The sequence below is a fragment of the Diceros bicornis genome, chromosome 20, assembly GCF_020826845.1.
Source record: "Diceros bicornis minor isolate mBicDic1 chromosome 20, mDicBic1.mat.cur, whole genome shotgun sequence".
NCBI classification, from domain to species: domain Eukaryota; kingdom Metazoa; phylum Chordata; class Mammalia; order Perissodactyla; family Rhinocerotidae; genus Diceros; species Diceros bicornis.
In genome coordinates this window covers 27,610,794-27,625,477 of record NC_080759.1, presented here as the reverse complement: position 1 = coordinate 27,625,477, position 14,684 = coordinate 27,610,794, and the positions used below count along the sequence as shown (strand labels likewise).

Below are 14,684 nucleotides of genomic sequence, written 5' to 3'. Positions count from 1 at the left end.
CACCAAGCCCAGATAACACTTACTTACTTTTGTAGCTAAGATGCTTGCAAAGCAACCCAGTTCAACAGTTCAATGACAGCTACATTGATCATTTTCCATTTTTCCTGTTTTTAATACAACCTAATGCTATTATCAATAAAATAATAACTGCTTTTATACTAGATGACTCATTGCCCGTCTCACATCATTAAGTTCTGTGTTCCCCTTGTCCGGCTTTTCACTTCCCCTCATTCCTTCCCCAGTCCCAGGATTGCTCACATGTTTATTTCTAAGAATAAACTTTTTTGACTGAATCATTTTTAATACTGTTTTAAAAAGGAATTTATGTTCCTCCTTGTTTTCACAGGCAAGACTCAAGTTTGGACTCAAATGGTGTAGGAAGGCGTTTTTTTCATTGTTCTTGACTGTGTCTAGGCATGAGACCAGAGATGACTAAGACCAGAAGATTTTCATTTGCTCTGCTCTTTGTGAGTTCTTTTTAGAGGGCAGGTGCAATTTTTATTTTGGAAATAAAGAAAGAAACAGAGGGAGAGAATTCTTGTGAGTTTGGGCCAGGTCACATTTTGTCATTTGCAAGTGAGATTGTAACAGGGTCACATCAGACCATTTTTATGGGGATGACTAATGGTTTTCTTTGCTTTCTGTTCCAGCCACACCAGCTACCCTTGGCAGAGCATCCCAGAGTCTGCAAAGAGTTAATCCAGGCCTAGGGACAAGTAAGAATTTCAGTCCTTTTTCTGCCTTTGTCAATATTGTCCATGCTTTACTGTAATTCAAGCTACTGTCCTTTCTCTATTTTATTTGGGATATGGTAACTGGATGAATGACTGATTGAAATTGCAAAGGCAAGCAAAAAATTTTTTTTCAGAATTTCTTTTTCAATTTCTCTGCTAGGCTGCTGCTTTATTTCTCTAATTTGCTTATCCATAGAGGTTAAGCAAGGCCAAATTAATGAGAAGGAAAAAAAGATGAAATAATTTATTATGGACCAACAATCAGTTATTGAATTTAGGAACCTGCCTCTTTTTACAAGTCCTGAATTATATCATCATTATGATTTTGAGATTTTTTTTTTTTGACTAGGGATCACACTGACAGACAGTTAAACTTGTCCCTTCAACCAAATCGCCTTATGCTCCAAAATTCTGCCTTCACTTGGGCTAACTCTTCTCCTTCAAATGCCTTTGTGCATCCCCCTCTTGTCCTCTGACAATCTCCTCTTCATCCCCAAGACTGAATTCAAGCACCAACTCTGTGGGGAAGCTCCTTCAGATCCTCAGGCCCAAAGACTTGTGCTTCTGTGCTTCCGTGGAACTCTGTCCACTGCTCCGTGATAGCATTTACCTCACGACATCTTAGTGTATATGTTAGCAGCAGCACAGAACTCAATGAGTTGTGTGGACTTTGTGAATTAATTAGTTATATTGAGCTTTAAGGCAAAGCCCATGTTTTATGCTTCTTCTAAATCCCTCATATTACCTTAAAAAAATCCTGTTCACATAATAGGTACCTTTAATAAAGTTCCAGGGATGGATTTTTTTTCATCAGTTGAAGTATATGCTAGAGTCCACATTATACAGTAAAGGAAGGGACGACTGTGTACCTGAGTTTAATCCATTGCTGTTTCATTGGTAATTCTGGTCTCATGAAACCATAATTTGGATTTTGTGACTAAATTGCAGAGTACATTTCTAATGTGAGATGCAAACATCATTTCTTTGGAGGTGACTCAAAGGGAGAGTTGGTGCTGTTTTTAACAAATGTCATCTACTTGTCAGTTGTGCCAGACTACAAGCCCTTTACAATTCTCCTGTTTTAGAAGCATCTGACATGTTAATCTGCTCCCTAATTAAGGCAAGGGGTTGAAATAGGGGCTGTTGTTTGGTTATGTTGGGTTATCCCAGCCATTATATTCCAAAGCCTTCACACAGCCAATGATGTGACTTATTGTTACTTTCTGTAAGGAAATGAGAAGGAATCAGTTAAGAATGTTTTACTAACAGTGCATGCTCCCTTCCACATTGGAACCCTCCCCACACATGCACAGACACACACGCACAATACATGGCACTCCACTTTCCTCCAAAATAGTAGTATGATTTGCCCAAGCCATTTTCTTTGTCAGGTCACGGGTCTGAGGAGTCTAATTGTTGGGCCTTGTTAAAATATAACCTCTGGATATGGTGGATGTGTTAAAGAAATTCCTGCCAGTCATTTGGTATACGTTGATTTTCTGTTTTTTGTGATAAGTAAGAATACTCGCTAATTATCCTTCATCTGTGGTATATCACACAGACACTGACCTCCCCACACAAGGAAGAATCCTATCCTTCCAGCTTCTCTTTACCAAAAGTTACCTGCCCTCTGGCCCAGAACTGATTGGATAAAGCAGCCCATGTCAATGGATGTATCTGTATCAGTGGGAATCTACCACAGTGCACGTGCTTAGACGTGTGACCATATTTGTCATCTGAGCATCTCATTGAGATGTGACAGACCTTAGTGCTCACATCACCTCACTGTATCACTGTGTACACTGTCTGTATCACAAATGTTAATTTTGTGCTGTGCGCCCAGCGCTGAGGTCTGCACGCTGGAGGAGAAAGAGATGAGTAAGATGTTGTCCTGACATCAGGGAGCTCATATTCTCCCTAAGGAGATCATTTTACATGAAAAGCTAGTGTTCAACGTGAAATGTCCTGTAAATACACAGTTATAATTTACACATTTCCTATGTGCACTTTTCTAAATTCTCAGATTCAAAGCAAAACCCCATAGAAGAAAAAAATAAAAGCCCTCTCTGAGCAAGTCCTAGACAGAACTAACCAAACATAAGTAAGTGCCACTACCCGCTCCAGGCCACCTCTACTTTATCCTTGGACTAGTGCAATAACCCCTGAGCACTGTCTTCTTCCTCTCTCCTTCCACCCCCAACCTGTCTCTCCTTCTTTGTATCCATCTTCCTTTCAGTAACAATTTTAAGAACCCAGCATATCCCTCTGCTCTAAATAACCTTAGCTATCTTTAGTACCCTCCCTGCTGCCTAAATTTTAAACTGCAAACCTATCCCAAGACACTGAAATCCACCATTGTCATCTCACCCCAGCTTGTAGGTCTAGACTACTCACTACTCCCCAGGAACACTGTGCTTCCCTTCATCTGGGACTTTGCTCATGTCATCCCATCTTCTGGAACTATCCTCCTTCCACCTCACCCAGCATTCTGTAAATATAAATCCCTCCCATACTTAAAGGTTCAGCCAAAACACTTTTACCCTTGGCCTGAAGCAATCCCTCCCTTTTCTGTGCTCATCTATGAAAAAGGTCATGCTATTTCATTCTACTCTTAAGGAATATATTAAATACTGCTTTGGAGTATAGTTACTTGCATATTTCTCTTATCTACCCATCTGGATTGTGAACAGCTGTGTCTTATTCGGAGCTGTATAACTCACAGTACATAAAATGATACCTTGAACATGGTAAGTAATAAATGCTGTTGCAAATGAATTAATTAAATGGAAGTATTTTTAATAGCTCCCTGGTTACCCACCCTTCTCCACACTTAGCAATTCCCACCAGCACCCCTTGTAATCATGGAGCCTCTTGGCTCACCAGTGCCATTCATGGAGGATGAGATCTCCTCACTTATGTTAATTACACATTAATCACCTTAAGTGTTCCATTGCTGAAAGGACTCATAGGAATCAAATGTTTTATACCACAGGACAGCTTTCTTACAGGCAAAGGATGCTGTACAGCAACAGTAGAAGAGGGGGGTATGCATTCACCAGGGTCTGAGAGCTCAAGTGCAGACCCCTTTGTCTACCGCTGCTCAGTCAGGATGCACTTTGTCTCCAGGTCTGGAACCACTACCCATGTGCCTGCCAAGCACCTCGGTACCAGGAAGCCCAAAGTCTGCTCATGATGGGGTTTCCTATAGTGAGCTGGTCATGTAGGCACATTCTAGCCATGTGGCCAACCTTAACCATCAGCCCCACCCACCCACCCCCACCCCCGGTTTCACTGAATTTAGGTGCAAATCATAAATCTAATTATATCTAAGTAGCTTTGACAGGCTGATACATCCTGCCCTGAAACAACAGTGGGACCCATGACTACAGTACATCATTTATCTTTAATTAACACGGTTCATACACAGCATTGCTAAGCATCAGTAACTTGGGAGAAAAGCATGCAGTCAAACCAGACCAACTAAGATTAACCCATGCAATGCACCGCCTAAAGAATCACCCCTTGCTCTAATCTTCTCTTCCTTCTCCCTTACCAAAAAGTATCTGTCCCATTTTCTAAGCCCTCAATGCTTTACTCTCTGTGTGGTAAAAAGGCATAAACCGTGAGAATGGGTGTTTGTGTGTTAATGGGCTCATGCTAACATACGTTCCACAGAGTAGATTCTTAAGAAATATTTTTTTGGAACGAAAGAGCTATTTTTGCTTAATAATCCCATGAAGACCTTTCAGCTCACACACATGGGTAGCAGCATACTTACCTATGCAAAGGCATAAATATGAGTTAAAACCCACATTCAGGATAAGAAGGCTATTGAGGGAGTTTACAGTTTAAAGAGATATACAGATATCTTTGTTATACTTTAAAGCAGTAATGATACAAACTTACCACAAAGAAAGCTGCTTTTTGTTGCTGGGGAGAGTAATGACGATGGTTAGAATTTTTTAGAGAAAAGCGAAACATTTTTAGTACTCCTGAAGAAGGCAGACGCCTTGGTTAGGGTGCTGTGGCTCCACATTCTTTGTGTTTTTTCAATAATTTTATTTCTCATAGTTGATTATTGGTAGAGGAATTGATGATCATTTGGGCCAAATACATAAGACTTATTAAACACATAGAGAAATTTTTAGATGATTGCACATCTTTCTGAGGGGGATTTTTCCTCTCATTTTTTAAAGTCATTCCTTTTCACTTAATTTATCCCATATTACTATAAAAGTGTGAATTTTATGATCAATGGCATTTCCACCTCAAAATAAAATGAATATCCAACTGGAGAAAAATATTGAAGTTTCACTGGCTGCCCTTTGGAGCATAAATGAGTCCAAGATTTTATGAAAACAGGCATTCTGAACATAAATATCAATGACTAAGGTCAGAGTTAAGTTTTGAAAGGATTCCAAAATATATTAGATGGGCACAGCATATGAACTGCTTAAATTTTTCATAAGTTCACAAACAACTTCCTTCACAATCATGAGTTACTTTCACTTTTCAATACAAAACACTTTTATGAGACAAAAATTTAACATAGCAGCCATCATCTTGCTTGTTCAGGTCCTTATTATATGTCCTTAGCTAGACTCCTGTCCTAGCCTCCTAATTTTTCTTCTCTACCTTCTATTTTTCCCTATTCCAAGCCATCCTACTCTCTGCTTCCCGATTCATTCTTCCTGCCTACCTCTGATCCAGTGATTCCTCTGCCCAATCAACTTCAGTAGCTCCCTGCTGTTTACTAAATTATGAATAAATTTATCTCCCTGGCGTTCAAGAAATTCCACAACATGGATTCTATGTGCTTTTCTAGCCTTATCTCCCTTGTGTCCTATGTATACCCATGTTTACATCCCCTGCATTCCTGCTTCATTATATTATATCCATTTGTATTGACCCCCTTCACCAGAAATTTCCTCTCCTTACCTACCAGTCAGGAACAACTTTTCATGGATTTTGTCTTTAAGGCATATTTCAAATATCACTTCATCTATAAAGCTTTTCCCAGTTCCCCCAAGAGAATGCCTACTTCCACGCTGCAATCTCTATAGCCTTTTCTTTCTCCCTCTTGAGAGAGAGTATATAGCACAGTACTTGAAGAATTCAGCCTCTGGAGCGAGACAACTTCAGTTTAAGTCCCAGTTCTACTGCTTACCCCCTGTGTGATCCAACCTAAGTTTTATAACCTCTCTGTACCTTGGTTTTGTTTTGTTTTTTATCCCTAAAATAGAAATGCTAATAGTACCTACCTCATAAAGGTGTTCTGAGAATTACAGGTGTTGATATATTTAAAGTAGTTACAATGGTATCTCAGCCCATAGTGTTTATTGTAGTCTCTCATGGCTCTTATTTTATTCCAACAAGTATTAGATTGAACTGTGTGAAATTGCCCGTACTCAACTCTATTTTGGACATTAATATCATTGTGTCATTTGTTTTAACCTATTGGACACTTTTGTGTGCTTTCTATTACCTCTTAATAGACTGTACTATCTTTAAAGTTAGGGGCTATATCTTATACATTCTTGTATCCTGCAATACCTGGTAAGTACCTGGCATTCACCAAGTGCTTAATGAATAGTTGGATTTTTCACACACACACACACACACAAATACACAAAATGCAAAAAAATGGAAGCCAGGTTTTCCCCAGTGTCTTAATTACTCTTTGGCTACCACAGAGTACCTCTATGCCCTTAAGCAGTCATTTATGAAAGGGGAGGGATAAAGATATTTAGGGGGAGAAATTTCTCTTGTCCATCGCTGAGTTATGAATACTTATAATCATTCCCAGAAGCCTTCTACAGAATCTTAACTTCAGGCATGGGACTAGTGTCATGCTGCAGCCTTGGGGTATATTACAGAACATCTCTATGTCATCACTGTGGTATCTTGTTGGCACTTCAACTGCTGAAGGAATAGTAGCCCCACTCCTGCCTGTGACTCATCACTGCCCCCATTAAGAGCTGAACGACCCTCTCAGCTTTATGCATTCTTTTTCATCAGCTATTTTCAACCTTAAGGGCTTATTAGCTGACAATACGGCTAAAATAAGCACAACCTAAGGGAAGTGTGTCTGTGCAGGGACAGTGTCTTAGAGAGAATGTGCAGCATTTATTTGTTACAAAGAACTTGAGCCTTGGACATGCATTAGAGAGCAGCGCTGACATTGGGTTCTGACATTGAAGCTGACATTGAATTCTTGACAGTCTACTGTTTATAAATGATTCAGTAAATGATTCACTAAGTAAACACAGATTATTATGATCCCTTTTAAGGAACTAGTGTTTATGTTGGCTCTCTCTTGCACCCAAACTAGTGGTAAGCCCTTCCTGACTCACATACGGCACTAATCTCCAGATAATGCCAAGCATCCTACGGATACTATTTATCCCCCTTCCTTGCTTCTCTGAAATAGGAGGAAGGCAGGTAGAATCATGCACTTTACACAAGAAGAAACAAGGTACAGAGAAAACATCTTTCCAAAGTCTCTTAACAGACCAACAAGAGAGTAAAGAAGATACCGTCAGTGCAATGCTTTCTATCTCTCCCTAGATACGCAAAACAAAATGTAGATAATGCATATTATTGATAATTCAAACAATAATGTTCACTTATCTCAAAATATGGACTTGACAGTGACTTTTTTCCCAGCCTGAAATACCCTGATAATGCCTGCCATTAGTTTCCCAGTGTTTGTGCTTTATTACACACTGCCCTACATGCACATGTACTTGTTGGGAGATAAGGATTCTTTGTAAGATAGATATTAGGTCTTTTAACTTTTTTATCCTCCTTCAACTTCCAGCAGTTTGCTGAGCCATAATCAGTGGTAAGTAGATATTTACCACTTAGTTTACAAGAGATGTTCCTCTGTGTGTGTGTGCTTAGGCCAGTGTTAGTGAAACCTCTGGAATGGGGAATGAGCCACAGCTCAGGGTCAGCCTCCTCAAGTACCTGCAGGTCCCTTTTGGTTGTTAACATATATCAAGGTCTTCTATTTCTTCTGGAACCTAAACAATAAGAAAATAGTTAGAAATCTGTGGTAATAGGCCTCTAAAATCCTTGATCTTAGAAGTAAGTATATTTTTTTTTTAAAGTCTGAGAAGGATGATTAAGCATCTCCCTAAAATCTCCAGTGGGCCTGTGTGTACTCTATATACCGATTCCTAGTATGGTTTCTCTTCCAAAGCATAACACATATTTTTCAAGGATGAAATCCAAGACACACATTCTTTCACGCTGGGGACCCAGTGGGTGGTGAACACTTCTTAGTGACTCTAGAAAGTTAAAGCATCCCAAAGTTGGTTGTGACCTTTGAGTTCTTCTAGCCTGCAGCCTTCTGATTTGCTGCTGAGTTCTACAGCTTTGAAACCAACTCTGTAATTAGTGCTCTCAAGAGAACTCTGTCTTCTGTACACAGGAGCCTTTCTAGGGAGAGGACCCCTGACTGTTATTCCAGAAAGGCCTCTGTCCATACCAGCTCCTGCTTGTGATGAACAGTTTTTTCAGATAATGTATACATGTGCATTGAGGAAAAAACTTGAATTCATTATATAGGTGTGCCCTGATTTTGATACAAATTAATCTATACACTGAGAAGGCAGACTATACATCGCATTTATGGAAAGATTTATGGAATTCAAACATAGGTACCATTAAGTAGTAGTTCAAGTAATAGTGTGCCTCATGGCAAATATATGCAATATGAGATAACATATATTTAAGCCAAAAATAAATCAAGAGGTGGTTAATTACTAAATAAAAAACTTATCACTCAGAAAAGAGTTTTTACAACTTTCAAAGTGCTTTTAAAAATGTGATATATAGGAAATTGATTTACGTGTAATTCACAATACAGAATACAAAATAAGCTACTTTTTTTTTTAAGGTCAACAATTATTTAAACCAAGAGTTGGCAAACTATAGTCCTCAGACCAGATGCTTGTTTTTGTAAATAAAGTTTTATTGCAACACAGCTATGCCTATTTGTTTGAGATTGTCTATTTCTGCTTTTGGGGTACAATGGCAGAATTGAGTAGATGAAACATAGACTATAGGTCTGCAAGCCTAAAGTATTTACTATCTGGCCCTTTAAGAAAAAATATGCCAACCTCTGTTATAAACAGAAAAGAGATTATTTCTGGAATAAAGTATTTTACAGAGCTAGTCATCATGTTTGTGTCGGTTGTTGTCTTTTAGTCTCCTGGAGAAAATTATCTTCAATTTGGTAACTGACATTAATGAGACTATAGGATTACCTTTATGAATTTACTTGACAGTCAACTCTTCTGAAATACACTGTATTGTAAAGTAAGACTAACAGTATCTGCTAATCAGTGTGGTCATGTACATTTATTGTTATTAATTATTATTATTAAAGGTACACCATCAAATGAAAGCTGAGCATCTGTAAATGCTTGGTGATAGATGGAATGGGCAATAATTTGCAACTACACGGTCTGAGATTGGTCATTATTATCATATAATATTACTTTATGAAGAGTAATGGTCACTATAACACACAGCTCCAGTGTGAGGGCAGACTTGACTTTGCAGGTTTCTAGATTTTTCGTAAACTGACTGATGCCACTGATTTCATGCTGAAGTATAAAGACAGAAGACTCTCCTGTTAGGAAATTGTGCACTGTAAAAGACTCATAAATCTAAAACCTCACAATATCATAATAGACATTACAATTCAGATGAATGGCCTTCATGAGTCCTTGAGGTGTTCTCAAGTAGATCATGTCTTATCTGCCACAGGTTACCTTTTGATTTTTCACGTGTCATGGAAAAGCAGCCTTTACCTCTTCTTTTTTCTCTCTTCACATTCCTTAATAAATAGAATTTTAAAACTCCAAATGTGGACTAATGTGAAAGCAAATATTTGCAGGAGAGCCCATCTGTGTTCTGTGTTGTCAGCACATATGGCTTTGTGCACCTGCCACCTTGAAGCTCCTGCCAGGCAAACCCTAGGGAAATGGAGAGACACCTGGATAGCATCCTTACTGCAACTGAAGCACTTATTTTTCTGAATTCCAAAAGCTTTTGAAGTTGTGCATCTTTTGGGCTGAACTCAAGTGCCTTCTGTACATGTGGTATCGTCCTTTCTAGATCGTAGAAACTCCAGGTGGCCAGAGGATGAGATATGGGCACCAGGCCAAGAAAGACAGACACCCAAACACATTGGTAGTAGGCAAGAGGGAGGAAGGGCAGCCTGGATGCTGGCTTAATTGCTTCACAGTCTTGCCTCAGGGCTGCCCTTAGGCAGGATTAGGTAAGATGTATATCACAGTGCTTGGCACCTAGTAGAATGTTGTTCCCTTTTCTTTCTCCTTTCCCTGAAAAAGACTGTCTTTAGGTGTGGAAGAGATGAGGCTGTACAGATAGCTAAAAGTTGTGGCATGAAAACAAACTTTTTCTACTTTTCCAAAGGGCAACTTTACCCCGTACAGGACTAAACTCAGCCCCAAGCTCTGTTCTCTGAACTTTTAGGACATTCACTCCCTAGATGAGTCATTTGACAATAATCATGTACTGTTTTATCAGTAGGATTCTTTTATATGTATCCATTTATAGGTCCCTGGTGTCCCTAACTTAAAATTTGCTTTTGCTTTAGATGTTCAGCTATAAGGAGGCATCCCAGATCAAATTTAATAGCAGCAGCAAATAATATATTAACTAGTAGTTAAGTACCCAGGCTTAGCCTATGATGACCTCTTTGACTCGTGCTGCAGGTGAACTTGGCTGGCTCTGCACAGTGGATCAGGAGCTCTATGGTACATAATGAGGAGGAAATATTCCTACACCGTTTCATCCCTTCCTCACTATCTCTGCCCTCTATCTCCCCATACACTCCACTCTAAATACCCTGCCTTTCCTGTGTCGATTTTTAATTAAGTCAAATTTTTCTTTGGTGCCTTCCTAAAAACTTAATTTTTGACTGAATAATCTTGGGTAAACTATGAGTAAATAACCTCGTAGGGTATAGCCAGCCTCAATGTGAGAAGTTGTCAAACCAGAAAACCAAAGTAGTGTACACCAGCTCCTTCTTGCCTTGTAAACTTCTCCTTGCTGAGGTATTTATGAGAGCAGGTGCCTTATTTGTTAGTCATCAGTTATTGACAGGACTAGAGAGACATCCCCCCCTCCTCTTGGAAAAACCAAAGACTGAGAGGGAAGACGTACATCAAAAAGATACCCAGGGAAGCTAGGCTGCTAAAAAGAGAACAATTAGGAAAAGAAAGAAAATGCTTTCGGATGAATAGAATCTGGGATGAAAGAAGCAGCCTTCTCAGGTAGCTGATGGAAAGAAGGAAACTGAGTTCAGAGGATTGGAAGTGAATTAGAAGGATTACTCTCCTATTAGTCATAGGAGACTAAGATTTCTCAAGTTACCAAATGAAAGGAAGCTCGGCCTTGTTCAGGCTACAAAATGAGAATTCCCTTCAAGTGAGATCTGTCTGACTAATTTGACAAAAGCTGATTTCCCTCTCTCTGCTTTTAGCCCGTAATTCCCTCCTCCTATTCTCATAGCCTTGACCCTCATCACCACCTGTAATAAGCAACCAGTTTTGGTGTACTTCTTAAGGAATGACTCAAAAATCTTTTCTTTGGGACTACTTTCTCTGAAAAGCAGAGACCTGAAGATAAAGAGCAGGAGGCTTCGTTGTTGCATCCAGAGCCATAGCAGGAGCCTAAAATCCTAGTAAAATGTCAATATAAGCAGGTAACCAACCCTTCAACTCCGAAGATCCTAAAGTGGTGGTTTGTGGTGGGCATGCCCATAGAATCATCTGTGGACATTTTCAATGAACACAAATGCCAGATGTCTACTTCAGATCTACTGAATCAATCTCCATTGATGGAGCTCAGGCATATTGTGTTAGTTTCCTAGGGCTGCTGTAACAAATTACCATAAAACCAGTGGCTTAAAACAATAGCAATTTATTCTCTCACAATCATGGACACCGAAAGTCGAAAATCAAGGTGCCATCAGTGTTGATTCCTTCGGGAGGTGCTGAGAGAGAATGTGTTCTGTGCCTCTCTTCTACTTCTGGTAACTGCCAGCAATCCTTGGTATTCCTTGGTTTGTAGATGTAACACACCCATCTCTATCTCCATCTTCATGTGAACTTCCCCCTGTGTCTCTTGTCTGTTCTCCTTTTTTGTCTCTTATAAGGACACCCATCATTGAATTTAGAGCCCTAATCCAGGATAATCTCATCTTGAGATCCTTAGCTTAATTACATCTGCAAAGATCTTTTTCCAATCGAGGTCACATTCAGAGGTACCAAGAGTTAGGACTTGGGCATATCTTTGAGGGTTACAATTTAACCCACTATATATATATATTCAAAAAAAAAAAAAATCCCCTCCACCAATGATTCTTCTCAAACTCCTGCAAAGAATTCTGACTTTAATGTATTAGCCTACCATTTCTCCAGTGCTTGGGAAAATGCTGGAACATGCAAAGTTAAACAGGCTTCTTTATTGCAGAACCACTTAGTACCACTTTATTGCATCTGTTTAGGTGCATTATGAATATCCAAGAGAAAGAAAAGAATCACAACACTTCCTAAAAATAGTTGACCAGGGAAGTTCTTTTCAAGGTATTATCTATTGCTACCTCAGTGGCCACTAGTGTTTGAAGGAGCACAGGTTGCTAGTGACTGTGGCACTTCTACAAGTACACCCAGTAATGTGGGCATGGTATGCATCTACCATGTGGGTCTACCACAGTGTTCAAATATTTAGATTGTAGATGTCTGTACTGTATGAGTGAATCCTTCATTAAATACTCACAGGGATTTCCCTAGAGGATTTGTATATGTGCATGGATTTTTAGATGTTGTCTAGTCTCTAGTCATGACTTCAGCCATTTTCATAGCGGGAGCCTGGTAAAATATTAGGGTGATAGACTGGAGAAAAAGGAATGGAAGGTGTCTTGTAGCCAAGATTACACAATGTGCTTTTTTTTTCTGAAAAACAGCCCAGAATAGCTGAAAAGGGAGAAATGACTTCATCGTTTCTATTCCTATAGTTCCAATCTCTTAAAAATGGCATCAAAACATGGTTCATCAGTAAGTTCATAATGGTACTTTTTAAAAAATGGTCACCTTTGGAGGTTACTAGAGCATCTACTCGTTATTTTAAAAATTGATACATCAAGATAAATAGTCAAGCCATTACCTTGAATTTTTGTATGAATTGCATTTCAGGGTAACTGAATAGTTGGTGAAGGAAAGTTGTTTTCTTTTTTATATAGACATATTCTAGCTAATAAATGCAGATGAAATGGTAGGACTAGAGAAATCACCAGTTTAGAACCCCTAATGATATAGTGGATGTAGGCAAGATCATCAGTGAATGATAATATATTTAGGTGTAGTTTATTCTGGGTAAATCAAGCTGACAACACTTTTAACCCAGACCAATCTTATCATCATATGATATTATATGACCCTGATACAGGAGTTCACAGCACCACCCATGATGAATTATTTTCACGAGAGTTGAACTGAATCAAATTAAGCCTCTAGGTCTTATTGCCAGTTTATAGGAAATAACAGGGATAGAGGAACATTTTAAATAATGCTTTAAGAATGCAATAAGCTAAAGGAAATTATCTTCAACCAAAAAAAATGATAAAATGAAATGTCATGGATTTGAAGAAACTTAAGAGACATTGTGTGGGCCTATTTTGCAAACAAATACATTGTCAAAAGACATTTTTTGAGATACTTTTGGAAATTTGAGCAAGGACTGGGCATTGGATAATATTGAGTGATGATTATTAATTTGTTAGGTGTGATATTGGTATTGTTTTTAAAAACAGAGAGTCCTTAGCTTTTACAGATACATATGTAGGTAGTTATGGGTGAAAGCAGATGATTAAAAAAAAGGGAAGTGTGCAAAACAGGATTTATGTAATGCTGCTAATTGTTGAAGCTGGGTGAGGAACATGTAGTGGTTCATTAAACCGTGTTCTCTATTTTTGTGTATATTTGCAAATTCCATAATAAAAATAGAGTAATCCCTCATAAACGGACAGTCTCAACCCCCATCCCCAAGTAAAGACAATTCACATCCCCAGTGGAAACCGTGAAATTAACTTTACTGGTGATCAGAGTTTTATCTCTGAAAAGTGGGAAACGACCTTACTTGAACACATTAGTTTAGAGAATTGCTATGGGAAAACCAGAAAATGTTTGAGTTCTAGCTAACTAGGCATTGAATGAGTTGTGCTGAAGTGTGTGGTCCTGAAGTGTTGATGCTGAAAGACATCCTTGTTTTCAAGTGGCAAGGAAAAATAAATGACTTGGCTAGAATTTAAAGCTATGGCTCTAGCTCATATTTGAACTCAATTTGAGCTGAAGATTTGTTGCTGCTGTTATCTAGCATGATGATGTTTGCTTGCACACAAACTCTGCTATAAGTCTAATGTTGGTGCAAGCAATATCCTAGAACTGAAATCACATTATAGTGAATACTACTGTGTCCCAGTAGAGACTCCAAGATGATGTGGCCATGGGGCATTTACATTCTGCCCCCTTGGATTAGCCTCTTACCACTCCTAAAACAAGAAAAAAAGAAACATAACCAATAGGCTTTCACAAACCAAAAAGAGAGAGAGAGGAGAGAGGAGGGAAGCAGTTAGTTGCAGTTTTCTAAATGTAGGCTTTTTCTTATTCTACTTTCTAGCTATCTGCTCTTAAAGCCACAATTTGAAGTCTTGCCATTTACAAACCTGCAGAGAATATTTGAAATATGGCCACCCCTGCCCTTGTCCATGCCATGTGGCCTGCTTTCTCCCCACTTACCTCTGCCCTGCTGTCCTAGGTCAGGGACTTAGAGACTGAGAGCACTACAGATAGCATAGTCATTCAAGCTCACATAAATAAGAGGCAATCCAAATGATAACCAAAAATAACA

At 38.9% G+C, this 14,684-nt stretch overlaps 1 protein-coding gene across 1 annotated transcript in view; it reads left to right on the top strand.

Moving 5' to 3' along the window:
- GHR (growth hormone receptor) overlaps positions 1 to 14,684 on the top strand; it is a 250,981-nt gene that overhangs the window by 180,322 nt on the left and 55,975 nt on the right. Inside the window, exon 3 of the mRNA XM_058564158.1 lies at positions 651 to 716. Within this exon, the coding sequence (XP_058420141.1) occupies positions 651 to 716 (66 nt within the window). The remainder of the gene's footprint in view (positions 1 to 650; positions 717 to 14,684) is intronic.